Source organism: Misgurnus anguillicaudatus, chromosome 3 (assembly GCF_027580225.2).
Source record: "Misgurnus anguillicaudatus chromosome 3, ASM2758022v2, whole genome shotgun sequence".
Lineage (NCBI taxonomy): Eukaryota > Metazoa > Chordata > Actinopteri > Cypriniformes > Cobitidae > Misgurnus > Misgurnus anguillicaudatus.
The window spans coordinates 5,055,047-5,070,542 of NC_073339.2; the positions used below are offsets into that span (position 1 = coordinate 5,055,047).

Consider the following 15,496-nt stretch of genomic DNA (forward strand, 5'->3'; position numbering starts at 1 on the left):
TTAGCTTTAGCTCGTGCAAAGGTAAGTCTCTTCTTTACTCTACGGTTCTCTAGGGCTGTGGGTCGTTACTGGGTAAGTTAGCTTTAGCTCAGGTAAAGGTAAGTCTCTTCTCCACTTTACAGGTTCTCTAGGGCTGTGGATCGTTACTGGGTAAGTTAGCTTTAGCTCGTGCAAAGGTAAGTCTCTTCTTTACTCTACGGTTCTCTAGGGCTGTGGGCCGTTACTGGGTAAATTAGCTTAGCTGGTGTAAAAGTGAGTATCTCCCGCACTTTGGAAATTCTCTAGGGCTGTGGGTCGTTACTGGGTAAGTCAGCTTTAGCTAGTGTGAAGGTAAGTATCTGAATTTAAATCCATACATCACAGCAACCATCCAATGCAGCAAGAGGCGAGGGGCTAGGACGGACTCACGGCCGGGGCCGACACGTTACGTCCCGCTGAGTAAACTGCAGATGGCCAATCACAGCACGTCTTCTTCCCTAGACAGGTGAAGATCTCACTCGGTGTTTCCACATAACTCCTGCTGGACACCGCTACAGAGCGTAACTGAGTTGGCTGGGCACACACCGTCGCGGCTGCCCCCAATGGCATCCACAAAGGTCCAATCCCTCCTAAGGTGAGTACGAACAACAAGGACACAGCACAACACTTCAAGAAAGCTTTTGTTGCACAGCACACACTCCAATGGTAAGTTAGGGTCCGTACTCCTCTCCTGGTGGGACTGTGCCTGAATAGCCGGGTAGAATGGTACTGGCCACGCAGTACAGCGCCTCAACCTAATGGCAAAACTCTCACTGTCCAGGGTTAGTCAATACACACGCCCCTCGGCTCGCCCACCTACTACACACATCTAGTGGGGCCGTTCAGGAGTGGGTTACACTCTCCTTTAACATGCAAGCATTCAATATTAGTTGCTGACTTTCTGTTACTCACAGTTGGCGGTCTCCAATCGATCTCTCTCTCAATAAACACACCCCTCGGCTCGCCCACCTACGGCACACATCTAGTGGGGCCGCTTAGAAATGGGTTACACTCTCCTTTAACATGCAAGCATTCAATATTAGTTGCTGACTTTCTGTTACTCACAGTTGGCCGGTTTCCAATCTATCTCTCTCTTCCCTCAGGGCGTCTCCAATATAAACAACGCCGTTGATGCAGAGCTCCCAATTCTTTGTGAAGACAACAACACACCAAAGGTGCCGATGGGTACGTTTCAATTGCAAGAGGTCCTTACTTGACTTTGAACAATGTTTCTTCTCTCCTCACAGATCCCAGACGTATCACAACAACGTATTCCAGCACCTGAACGACTCACCACCCAGCCGGTATCCACAGCGTACATCCAACGCGATCAAACTTCACCCAGTGACTACTATTCTCTCCGTTTATGTCCCTCTCTTCAGCGTGGCTCGCCCAATCATCATTCCCCACGTCGCTCACGCAGCTGTGCCGTATTGTGGTGATTACGGGGGCTCCCTGGGAAACCCGGAAGTGTCGGTGTTCGTGCAACCCGGCCCGGGCGGAACCTCTTCACTCTACTTTTGGTTCCGCCCGCTCTAGTCACTCCGTGACACTAGTGTAAAACAACACAAAATAAACACAATAGCGAATCTAAACACAGAAATGTATTTACTGAAAAATCAGCACACTATGAAATCCAGAGAAAACTAATAGAAAATATTTGTATACAATCCAAAAGCATATTTATATACTTGAAGTTTATTTTATGTTTTTATTTTACTAACTTTACTTTTCTAAGCTCTATATTTAATAATAAACATTTAAGTACACAAAACCTCCTGTTATGCAGTTGATAATACAAATCTACAAAACAGACAAATTGTAATTCCAAATGGTTTTTTTATTCTATATACTTTATCAAGCTTTGTAAACCATGAAATAATTACATAAACATTGTTCAAAACAACATTGCCGTGTCATGATTATCCATCAGCGCTTCTGCCCTCTGCTGGTTGTAAAGTGAAACTGCATATTATAGTTTGCTTTTAAAGGTGTGGTATCTGGTTTTGAAAAATGCTACAGTAGCCTACTTGCACAGAAATCACAATCCCACCCACCATCCAAAGCTACGCCTCCTCCAAAACACATGAACATGCACAAATCAGACGTCCACATCTCATGTCTCCTTCACCAGTGAGAAAACTTTGCAGTACAAAGTGAATAACATTACCAAAATAACCAACATAAACAACTGTTTTAAATCGGAATTAGTTAAAGCACGTTTTCATTACTGTAGACATAGGAGTATATGGTTACGCTAATTCGTAAAGCAACACAAACTTCATAAGCAACACAATGGTCATCAAAGTAGAATATCTGAATCCATTTAAATACAAATCATATCGCGTACCTACCTTACCAAAATAAACAGTACCCTTTAAGACCCTTTGTCTCCTGCAGCTGTTTGCATCTTGTGGTAAACCAGTAAAGTTATTGATGTTAATTCAGGTTTTTGCTCTTTGCTGTTCAAGATGTTTTTTGTCGTTGTTGTTATAAAACATGTCTTTCATTTGTGGCTCCTGTGCAGGTTGTCAATTCAGCAGGAAAGTTTGCAGATACGAGGTGAGTGCACGTAGACGTGCTGACAACGTATTGTGTCTGCATGAACAGGTTGAGCAGTGGCATGCAAAACACGCTGACCGACGGGGGGGGGGAAATTACATGCGTCCAATTATTGGGTTCGGTTGTTGAGCATTTTTTGGTGCTACGCCTTTCACAAATGACACATATTTATAAAAATACATTTAAACAACTTAACATAGTGATTGCTATCAGGATGTGAGTTTTAACCAGTATAACTAAAAATCTTTCTGGATCAAATCAGATAACCTGCCTTTAAAGGGTGGCACCGCCCTCTCCACAAACATGATTATCCACCAGCCCTGCTGTCCTCTGCTGGTTGTGAGGTGAAACTGCACATTATAGTTCGCTTTTAATAATGGCAAAACATTGCTTGCTTATTATAAGGAGGCCTAGCTAAATAAGTAATCAATTAACTTAAAGTTGTATAGTTTATTTTATTGTAAGATATAAACAGTATATATAATGCATTAGGGGTTAATTTCCGGGGGTTTAGATTATCCAGGACTAGGGCTTAGTTATATTAGGACATTTAAGTAGTTTATACAAACATACCTAACAAAAAACAACACTTGTGTGCATCTTGAGAAAAAACAATGGCAGTGATATATGTTAAAATATGTCAGTGCAAGATGTTTTTACGCTCATGCTGAAATTCTTTACGGGACATTGATGCCGCTGTAGATGACAGAGAAATCTTCTGTGAGTCCACCCTTAGATCTGTTCAACAAAAATTATAATTATCATTCACAAAACCAGGTTAACAAACTAAAACCGTCTGAGGTACCCAGACAGCCAAACTAATAGCTTCTACTCACAAACCGCAATGAGAAATGCACTCATTTAAGAGGGTGTTGGATGAATATTAAAATGATTACCAGTGATGCTTGCCTTACCAAAGTGTGTTTTACCTGAATGAAATAGCAGGACTGTTGATAACATTCCCACATTGAGCTTCAGCATCTACGTTGTTCTTCTGTGTGGTTTTGTGGTGGTTTACACTGACGTACTGAACCTCATCAGCATCTTCATCATTCTGATCCCTGTTGGATGCACTCGGTCTTTGAAAAGTAATGCTGGTGTACATTAAATCAGTTGCTGTTTTTGAATCACATGATGTGGGATGTGAGCTTATCTGATCTGTCGCTGCCACGCTGATGTTCTCCTAAATAAACACACCAATGTTTAAAGATGCTGCCAATAACATCATAATGTAATGTTTTTGTGGCTCAGCTGGTGGAGCACGGCACTATAGGACACAACAATCACAGGTTTGATTCCCAGGTAAACACAGCTTAGAAAATATGTAGTTGAAAAGTTAAAATCTGGTAAAATAGCTGCTAGACTTGCCTGTTTTGGTCTGTCGCTTCTGATTCCTGTATCTGCAGTCTTTCTGCTGGGAAGAAAAAAAACAGGAAGCAAAATGACAACAGAGAAACTAAAAATTTTATTTTGGTGCACTATCCCTTTAAAGCAGTGATTTTTAAACTGGGGGCATAAGGAAAGCGAGATGGTACAGGGGGACTTTTATAACATTTTATAAAATACATTAATTTATCATAAATTAAACCTCAGAAAAAGTTTACTAACCAGCACTACATTGTATAATTTAACCCTTTAAGTGTCACCCCACCCTATTGAGTTAAGTCTACACTCTTGGAGCTTTCAAACAATATACAGTTTGTCATGATTAGATAAGAATTCATATGCAAACATTGAAGTAAATGTAGTCGTCCTGCTGGTGGGACAGTGACATTAAGCAGAAAATAATTTTTTTGAGGCAGACTCTCTTCATAAATGAATCAATTACTCTCCCTACATAATTTATTTTATAAAACACTGTTGAAATGTCTATTCTGGAGGCTTAGACCTTTCCAACGATATATAGTTTGTAGTGATAGATTAAAATTTACATCAACAATATTAATGCAAACTTAGGTGTCCCGTATGTGGGACGGCAACGCTTAACAGTTTTTAATATGTGTTGTTTAATTTAACTTTGAGATTGTTTTTTGTGGGACACAAAGTGATGCACTTTACACGAGGGGAGCACATGCCGAATAGTTGCTTTAATGTATGATATTTTAAGTGTATAATGGTGTGTGTTAGGCTTTCGTATACCTTATGATTCTCATTGTTACAATAACAATGCAAATGCAGATGAGCGCAGCCGCAATTCCTGCAGTTACGTGCAGAACTGTATTACTGCCAACTGAAGAGAAAGAGACATGGATGTGTGTTGTTTAAATAGTCGAATATTAACGTATAAAAGCAAAGCATATGGCAATGTCTTTATCGTCATTGTGATCTTCACATTCAGTGAGATCCTGATGAGTTTTATTTTTATATTTTTTTAAGTGTCAGAATATAAAATGAAATAATATACTTACATCTGACAGCTGGAGATTTCAGATGTTTATCTCCTCTAATTGCACAGCTGTAGTTTCCTGCATCATCTCTGCTCACAGACTGCAGTATCAGTTTATTACTACTGAATGATTCTGATAAGGGACTTTTGTTTTTATACCAGATATATTTTGTTTTTCTTGAAAGGTTGCATGTGGTTTTACAAAAAAAAACTGTAGAATTTCCCTCATTGTGGATCTCAACCCTGAGCTCTACAAAGACAGAAAACGCACTTGACATATTGAGTTTAAATGTGTGTATAGGTGAAGTCTATGAAACCACAATGGTGTTATTGTAGTTTAACTGTACCTGTCACTTTCAGCTGGACTCCAGGATAACCCAAATATTTTTCTTTTTCTACATTTGTCACGATTCTGATGCAGTACATATGTTCATCCTTATCTGTTATATTACTCAGTTTGAGAATGAAGTTTTGTTTCTTATCCAGAATGTACTCAACTCTGTCTTTATATTCTGGTACTTCAGACAGATTGGGCGTCTCCTTATCTTTTACTGGATCTATGGTCCAAAAAATCTTGGTTATATTGTGACCATCAGGATATTTGAAACTGCCAAACAGAGCAGTGGTTGAGCCCTTCAGGACACATTTTACTGCATTCAAATATGTCACTGTCCAGTTTTGGCTACACATGCCTGAAAAACATCAAATTAATTTCAGAGTATGAATTATGAAGGTATTTAGGTTTTTTCAAATGTATGTTTGTATGTACACACTAAAAATGCTGGGTTCTTTTTAGCCCAGTGTTGGGGTCCCAAATTAACTCATTAAATTAAATAAAAATTAATTTTTTTATATTTGACCCAAACAAACCAAAATGTGGTCTTTAACAATCCAGTATAGGTTAAATTAAAATCCCTTTTAACCAATGCTTTGTTGAAATAACCCAGTGCATGTTTTATCAAAATTATTTAAATTATTTTGAAGATACACTGTTTAGTGACATCTAGTGGTAAGATACAGCAGCACCATGAAATCCTTTTTACAATGTATAGCTGCCACAGGACAAACATGTCGTCTGATTTAAAGGGGACATATGATGAGATTTTTTTAAGATGTAAACTAAATCTTTGGTGTCCCCAGAGTGCGTAATTGAAGTTCTAGCTCAAAATACCAAACAGATAATAAATTACAGCATGTTAAAATGCTACTTCGTAGGCCTGAGCAAAAGTGTGCCGTTTTTGGGTGTGTCATTTAAAATGCAAATGAGCGATGAAGTGCAAACACTGATCACAATGATGGTGGTTTGTTGCAACTGAAACTCAATTGTGCTGTGAATTATTTTCTTTCTCTCTCTCTTTCTTTCTGCACTAAATGGCTGTGCTGTGGTTGGATAGTGCAGATAAAGGGGGTGGTATTTTCTTATTCTTACATCACAATAGGAGCCAAATTACAATGACCTATCTTTTCACATAGTTGCAGAGAATGGTCCACCAAAACCAAGCCACTGGGTTGATCCCCCTCACACCTTCTAGGTTGATAGAAGCACTGTGGATACAATTATAGCACTTAAATATGGAAAAAGTCAGATTTTTGTAATATGTCCCCTTTAATGTAGTGTTGAAACACACTTGTTAGAGTAGTTTGTCCGGTTAGGGCTGCTGTAGAGACCCACAATATTTGTAGATTAAAACGGCTTATTTTAAGGTACCACTTTATACACCACTGATAACATAATTTGTATTTTATATTGCATTTCTGTCAAGAGATCTTTCTAACAGTTACACAGTGCACCTTTAAAACTCGTGACAATAAAATGTGGAAATTAGATTTAAGAGGGGTTTTTTTTACTGCCGAAGATTTTTAAATACAATCAAATTGCGCTCAAGTCTTTTTAACTTACTATTTTTAATGTTTAAATGTATGTTCATTCTTTTTAAAATGAGCCATTTCAATTTATTGTTGTAAGTTACAGAAACCTTTAGCCCAAATTTTAAATGCTAAATTGAAGAAAATAACATTTGAAGTCAGTTTTCAGTCTTACCTGGGATCACAAGCAGACAGATTAGAGAGAAAAGAGTAAACATTCTGTAAGACATTAAGATTTTAAATTATAAAAATGGTAATAATAGACATGTATTTGCATGATTTTTTGTGAACTTATTACAAGAATAGTTATTATTGTAATTGCATAATGAATAATGTATTCAAATTCAGAATGTTAAACAATCAACTTTGAGTTTGTTGATGGAAAGACACTGTAAAGCAATAAAACCTCAGTTAACCTAAAGTTGATCTTTTGTTCTCATCATCACAAAGTTTTTTACCCTGAACAGTCTTCTTAGACTTTAGGCTCACATCACTGGGTATCTAATATATGATCGAATGTATATATTATGTGGTTCTAAGATTGCAATTTTATTTTCATGTGAGATATCATTTTAAAGGTCATGGTGCGATGGGTAAAATGGTAAAAGCACGGGCAGCCAGAATTAAAAGTAGATTTCCCAACAACGTCTGACTAAGATCAGACTGACAATTTTGTGTTCGTGAGATATAGGCGGCAGACATATACTATGTGTGATATCAGATCTCTAATGAATGAATAACTAAGATTATGAGAATTTATAAATAATTAAAATCTAAATTATGATCAACAGATAATTTGAATAATGCACTTAATTCATGTTATATTAAATTAAATTAGAGTCAGATTATAATTTAAACACACAGAGGTCAAAGAAATTAATTGAAACAATATAATTATTTTTATAGAAGTGCTAAGGTAGGAAAGAATACAAAATTCCTTTCACCCACGCCATTGGATACAGTTGTGGGGTCGATGGGTGGCTCCTTACAAAATCATAAGATAACTCATGTACTGCTACAAATTTCTATGGATTGTCTACATATTTAAAATTCATGATAATAATTGATATTTCTAATATTTATTAAGTTGTATATAATATAAACTATATTAAGAGAGCTTTAGTCTGACCTTGCTTTATTGTAGTCTTCTGTGTTCAGTTGTTTTATTGTCTGCAGCAGAGAAGCTTATCTGGCATGTTCGGTATTTCCATACTTCCTCCTGTCTGCTTCTCCTCCGGCCACAAACACTAAAAGAGATCTTCAGAGCGGGACTTTTCTTTCTTGTTTCACATGCACAAATATACATACATACATATATAGATTTAATATTTATATATCAGGGTGGTCCTTATTTTTGAACTTTTAAAAGTTCATGCTCTCACCCCACCAATGTGTTTAAATAAATAAATTAAAAAATTGGGCAAAATTTTTCAATATTAATTCATATTTAGAGGTTGCTCAAGACCTTTGAAGTTTAACACATGTGATACACAAATGCTAGCATATATAATTGTTTAATAATATATACTTTTGTCAGCAATGGACTTTTTTGACCATGCCCCATGCAATTAAACCTCCTGTTTTAGTTGCGATATGTTTGACCCTCCAACAAGTTTTATACGTGTTGTGCGTTTTTAGTACAGTTTTTGCAAAACTATGTGATTTGATTTTAGAAATATTCAAAGGCTTTGAGCAACCTCTAGATATTGTAAGAACAATTCAAAAATTTTCACAGTGTGTTTTTATTGATATCCTAAAACATTTAAGGGGGTGAGAGTTGAACATTTAAAAAAAATTGATCCATTATAAGGACCACCCTAAGATATATACATATACATATACATTGTGACTCTTATCTTGCAGAAAAGCGTCTTCCTTATTTTCATTTTTAGAATCTGTTGCTGCAAGACTTGAGTGACATTCAGCAGACCTAGACAGCTCCTGACTCTGTAACTAACACAGCTTCACTTTTATATCATGATTTTGTACATATTAATCTTAAATTCACAGCGATGAAAATATGACAAAAAAACATAGTTTAATAAAGGTAAACCAGCAGAAAGTTTAAAGCTCTGATGGAAAATAACAGCGGTGGGACATTTAAATGATATGTTGGATCCTCAGCTAAAGTCATCTGTATCACATCAGGACTGTGACATCCATGAATCTTAGACATTTTAATCACAAACTCACGGCTTACTCACGTGACGCTGCCTAAGAGTAAAAACACTTCAGCACATCGGACAGCTCCTCATCTCTGCTGTGTTTAACACTCACTAACCTGACACGCCACCTACACTCTTAAAATGAATGTGTTAAATTAACAGATCTTGTGTCTAGTTAAGGACAACACCCAGGATGTTTTAATTCGAACACATTGTTTTGTGTTAAACTATATAACACATTATGTGTTGTTTTTAACACATAATGTGTCATTTCGTGTTGATTTGAGGTCATATAAATAAAAGGGACAACAAAGATGTGTTAAAACAACACAAAGTGTGGTTCCAAAAATAACAGAGAGATGTGTTAAATTAAGGACAACACACTAGATGTTGGACCTCCACTAAATCACTTGCATGTTTGAGTAATCCAAACTTTAACATTGAGCAAAAGCTTTTACTGAAAGCTGATTTCAGATTTATTATGATTGCATGATTTACAAATGAACCTTAAGCAAGTCTGCCTATACCTCCTAACATGTTTATGTCTTCAGTGTTTGAGTCTAAACCTTACCCCAATAATAAATGTCTGAGGAGAATCACTCTTAATTGATATTACACTAAACATCAATGAGTTATGAAATAAACCTTTAAGTCTGATGCCAATTAAATGTCAGGAAGTGAAGCCAGACAAGCAAAAACACCAAATGACCCAAGACACAATACTTTACATCCTCTTCCCCTTTTAACTGTTGTGCAAAAATAAGGTGCTGCTCTATAATGTTTTATTATAACTACTGCAATAGATACTGCTGATCTGAACAATCACAATATCATGTTTGTGATGGCAGTTATCTGTCAAGAGACGTCTGAAAACAAACCAAACAAACAAAAGGTTTTTCGGCATTGGCTTAAACCCATTATTTAACCTTTTGGCAAAACCTTAAATAAGTTTAGGTAAGTAGACAGGCAGTGAAAGTTAAACACATCTACCACAGTCGAGTAAACACAACAACTTAAAATGATCTTTTTACCATTTATACACAAAATAAACCAGCTCAGAGTCTACAGGTTGTACAGGTGTGTCATATGTTCATACCAACAATGATATCAACTTTACTTATGTGTGAGTTTGTGCTTGTGTAGTGTGGTGAACGTGTTTGTGAGTAAATGTCAACAAAAAACCGATTGCGAAATGACGCCGTTTCCATTAAACAATGTTATGAGACTAAAACGAAATTTTTGGTCTCGCAATAAGCAATTCCAAAAACGATGACGACAAATGCATTCAACCTCATACCACGCAGGAAAGACCAACATATGGGATGACATAAAAAAATGAGAAAGTGGTACTTTGATGTCATCCGCCTTTCTTGCATTCTTGCGGCGCCACATAAAGTCAAACAAGCCTAGTTTTTGTGCTGTCTGCCAATCAAATATACTGCCCCATATTTAAAGAATAATCACACAAAAAAATGCAGCATTTTTCTCAAATCAACATATATTGAAATGTTACTTTAACCCAGTGCTTCTCAAATAGTGGGGCGGGACCCCCAGGGGGAAAAATACTTTTTCAGGAAGTGATTTTTTTGCACAGTCACTTAAAGACATTACACCCCAATCACGCTGATAAGCCGCTTGAGTTTTTATTATTATTTATTGATTATACTTAATTTAATTTTTCCGTATCAAACGGTCAAAAAATATTATACTTTAAACAAGGATTGATTTTTTTTCAGGCAAATTGATGCATTTTAAGTCTTTTCTGTTACAGACTAAAAAACAATGTTAATAAAATTATTCTTTGCTGTAAGTTGATCGATATTTCTTTTTTTGTGTTTTCTTTAATGTTAATAAGGATACAATGTTTTGCAGATGTGTCATTTTATAGATAAATGATACTATTTACAGTCGCGGCGGAGAGGTGGGGGGGCGCGAAATGATTACCTCGTCCTAGGGGGGGCGTGACAGAAAATAATTGAGAAGCACTGCTTTAACCTAAGAAATTAACTTAAACGATTTCAACTTGTTTTTTGTCAACTTATCACAGGTCAACAGTGTTGGGGGTAACCGAGGGGCAACCTTCCGATCTCTCTAATGAAGCCAACACGGAAGTGACTTAAACTGCAATTCATCGACTGGAGTTGTGCTACTGTTGCAGCTAGCGATGCATTCGGAGGATCAAATGAGGATGGAGATTAATCTTTCTTTAGCCATTATAGGCATATTTATTTTCTGGCTGCCGACACATCATTCTCACGGTCAGAACAGCTCACACAGATGAACACAGAGAAGAACTACGGTAGCTTACAGAGGACACACATACGCAAACGCGTTTATAATAATAAACACTTTGGTGCCCTCTTGTGACAACTCACATGCACAACATACAACATTAAGAACAACTGAGGACATTATATCACATATTCTAACACCCCCACTTGTACTCAGGTTGTTATATAACAAAAATAGAAGATATAAATACATGTAGACCCTTTGTCAAACACATATTATTCTCCAAAAAGAACATTTCCAAACCTACTTAATTTGAACTTAGTAACAGGTTTGGTCATTATATCAGCAATCATGTTATCAGTAGAACAGTACATCAAAGTTACCCTTCCTTCATTCACAATAGACCTGATAAAGTGATACTTTATGTCTATGTGCTTACATCTCCTTCTGTTCACAGGATTTTTGGCAAGAGCAATTGTTCCCTGATTGTCCTCATGTACCACAGTTTGTGCATACTTGTAGTTATCTATACCTTCCAGTAAATGTTCTAGGTATAAACACTCTTGTATGGTTGAAGCAAGCGCCATGTATTCTGCTTCGCATGTGGAAAGAGCCACCGTTGGCTGCTTTCTAGTCTTCCATGATACTAGAGAGCTGTTTTGGCTTAAACTCACACAGTATCCAGTAGTACTGCGTCTGTCTGTGGCATCAGATGCCCAGTCAGCATCACTGTAGGCTTGTATGCCTAATTTCTCAGAGTCATTTCTTCTAAAACTTAACCCTTTTTCTGCTGTACCTTGGAGATATCGAAGCACATGCTTCACAGTAACCCATTGTTCTTCTGTAGGTTCAGCAAAATACTGTGATAATCTGCTCACAACAAAACTCAAATCAGGTCTGGTACAAACAGTTAGGTATATAAGACTTCCCACAGCTTCTCTGTACATTTTTACATCTTTCATCTTTACAGCATTTTTAGTATACTCTAATTTCTGTTCACATGGTGTTTCTCTGATCCTACAATCTTGCATATTAAAACGCTGTAGTATCTTGTTAGTGTATTTTTCCTGTGTCATTTTTATACACCCATCTGACAGATTAAAGTCAATACCCAGAAAATGTTTCAATTTACCCAAGTCTTTCATCTTAAACTTTTCTGCAAGCATCTCTTTCACTTCTTTCAGTCTCTCATGATTGCTCGCAGCAATGATTAAATCATCAACCCATGTAATTATGATCACCTTTTCTCCATTTGACTCTTTGGCATAAACACAGTGATCAGCTGCATTTTGTGTGAATCCGTTCTCAGAAAGACAATCGTGCAAAATCTTATTCTAGTTTCGCCCGGATTTCTTCAAACCGTAAAGTGACTTCTCTAGTTTGTAAACTATACCCTCTTTCTCTTGGTAACCCTCTGGTGGATTGATGTAGATCTCATAGTCTATGGGAGCATGCAAGTATGCGGTTTTCACGTCCATTTGATGTAGGAGTAAATTTTCTTGTGCAGCTTTTTGTAGCACGACCCTTACACTTGTCAAGTCCGCAGTGGGCGAAAATGTCTCTCCATTCTCTGGTTGTAACCTTTGGCCACAAACCTGGCTTTGTACTTGTCTTTTCCATCTACATCAGTCTTTATAGAGTAGACCCATCTACCCCCCACTGTTTTCTTGCCGATGGGCAGTATCGCCGGGGTAAACGTTTTGTTTTCGTTTAGAGACTGGATTTGTTCATCCATGGCTTTTATCCATTCTTTTGAGTTAGCTGACCTCATTGCTCCCTCAAAAGTCTGTGGAATGCCACACACCGCTCTGCAGCAATAATCTATTGTGATATTCACCTCATCATTATCACTGTTTTCAGTTACGAAGTCATCCAAGTAACTCGGTGTTTTTCTCTCTCTGTGTCCCGTATCCAGCGGCAGCCAACGTGCAGCATCAAGGAAACAGGTCTAATGGTGGACACGGGGGCTACGTCTCATATCATCACGGACATAACTATGTTCAAGAGTTTCGACAACACTTTCAGGCCTGAAACTTTTTTTTAAAGTAATGCGCGTTACTTTTCAGTTTAATTAATTCAATTTAAAAATGAAATAATGTACTGAATTAAACCGAACATATTAATGTAGAATTACGCACTCTGTGTTATCATGTCTCACTGAAATAACAGCGCTATTTGGATATTATGGATTATACTCCCGCCTACTTTTAAAAACAAAGTTACGACGCAAATAGTCCTCAGATCGTAGGCGATAAGACGTTCATGCAAAATCTGATGTAAACAACAGACTATGTATCTATATTTCACGGATTATACGCATTTGTGGACAAAAATGGTCATTGGATTTTATTGGACTTTCATGGATTATTCACACATCTGAAACAGACTTGATTCGATTCGCGATCGTTAAATCAACACAAAATGTAAGAAGTCACGTTATATTTTGCATGTTGTCAATTTCTGTCACAAAATACTACATTTATGATGCTAGGGCATCTGTTTCTCAAAACAGAGACCATACCTTGATGCGAATCCCGTAAATTATACCTTTTAATGTATAGTAATGTGAATAATATTGTTTGTATACAATTATAGATATTTTGCAGGCTAGATAGTTTGCAGCGTGGTTTCGAAAGTTAAAAAAAATTTAACGGCATTATTTTACAATTCTAACGTTACATGAACTAAGTACTTGTGCTTTGCCAAACTGAAAGTGTTTTGCCAAACTAACCGAGACCGGGCCTTATCGACCCGGCTTTTCTGACAAGGCTAACGTACCCCCGAGTCTCTTATTACTTTCCCAAGATACGGTCCAGACCACCCGCTAGCTTCTAGCAATTAGCACGCGGCCCACAAGCAGTATACATCCCTCGCCGGGTCTAAATTTCTGTCATTTGCGAAAATAATGTGTTTGAAAATGTTTTATAACGAGAATATGTTAGCATTGTCCAGGGAAAACGAGTGTATGGTTGAGACTGCTACATCACAATTGACTCTGGAATCATTGTGTGTCATGAGTTTCTTCTCCTGTAGTCAAGGCCGCCTTAATGCACGGGTTTACCTGGGCTGAAGCCCAGGGGCCTCCCAAGTTCAAGGGCCTCCCAAGTTTGCGTTCATGATGAGCTGAAAAGGTTATATTGTTTTGTAACTTGTCAGGTTTTCTGTCAATCAATCTAACTGCACGTTACATGGCTGCTGATTGGTCTGTTGTAACTTAACATGAAATAAAATGTTAGACGTAACATATTTTCTATTCCGCGTAATGTAATTAAGTGCGCGTTGTCAACTTGACATTCCTGCACGTTAGACTGAGTGTGACAGAGAAACGGGAAATAATCCACCAACAAATGAAAGAGTAATTTCTGAAATTTCATAATAAGCACTAGTGAGGTGCAGGTCTCTCTCTCTTTCGTGTGCGCGCCCGCTCGTTCAGCTGTCTGAGTCTCTGGCATGCAGAAGTCTCTACAAACGTGCACAAGAAACTGTGCCGCTAAATTAAGAAAGGAATTCGCGCACACAATGCTGTTAGTTGTTATAAAGTTTAAGTTTACTCGCGTTTATATCAGTGACGCGTGAGTGGCAATTTTCTGCAAATTTGTATATACCAAAAACTATATAAATATAAAGCTTATAAACATATAAACTTTCACACATTTTGGTTTTATTATCATCACAAGTTGCTGTGTGTGGTTGTTAAATAAAGTGTCTTGTGTTTATGCTCAAGTGGACTCAGTGATATGTTAATAACAATATTATGGTGTTTTCTGGCTCAAAGAGGGAAAACTCACTATTGTATGTCTCGAAAGAAACTAATGCATTTTGTGATGTAGATTACCTAGATATTACACTTTAAAAAAAATGTGACTGTAAATCGAGGGGAAGGGGGGCCTACAAAACCTCTTAGCCCCGGGGCCTCACATTAGGTTACAGTTAAATTAGGTTACCCTGCCTGTAGTGTACTTATTAGTGATACTTTTTTGCTTGATTTGTCTGTTGGCAACATAAACCGTTAATAATAATATATAAAAATAACACAGTATGGTCTGTACTGCTCACGATACCACTGAGCACGCGCACGGGCACATGACATTAGTGGATGAGCAGCAGCTCATAAATATGTAATGACCAGCTCAAAACGGCACAATCTGAAATGCACTGAAACAGAGGCTCCTAGAGATGGGTAACAATCTTTCCCTACAAGCTATTTCGAGCAAACAACTTTTGAGACATGTTTTGGTAAACTTTGTTTTGGTAAATCTATTCTCTG

The 15,496-nt window shown here is 37.3% G+C and overlaps 1 protein-coding gene across 3 annotated transcripts; it reads right to left on the reverse strand.

Annotated features, from left to right (window-relative positions):
- Window positions 1-50: 50 nt before the first annotated feature.
- On the reverse strand, window positions 51-9,100 carry LOC129443915 (uncharacterized). 3 transcript variants are annotated; one of them, XR_012363762.1, is made up of 7 exons: window positions 7,962-9,100; window positions 7,008-7,051; window positions 5,314-5,658; window positions 4,989-5,216; window positions 4,720-4,810; window positions 3,510-3,994; window positions 51-3,318 (listed from the first exon to the last, which is right to left on the reverse strand). XR_012363762.1 is itself a non-coding variant. In XM_073860175.1 (6 exons), exons 2-6 carry the CDS (start codon window positions 7,048-7,050, stop codon window positions 3,805-3,807), a joined length of 897 nt encoding a protein of 298 aa, XP_073716276.1. In that variant the 5' UTR covers window position 7,051; window positions 7,962-9,100; the 3' UTR covers window positions 51-3,804. The 3 variants fall into 3 exon arrangements, 1 of the variants encoding a protein (XP_073716276.1); XR_012363779.1 differs by lacking the exon at window positions 7,008-7,051; XM_073860175.1 differs by having other exon boundaries at window positions 51-3,994.
- Window positions 9,101-15,496: the final 6,396 nt, after the last annotated feature.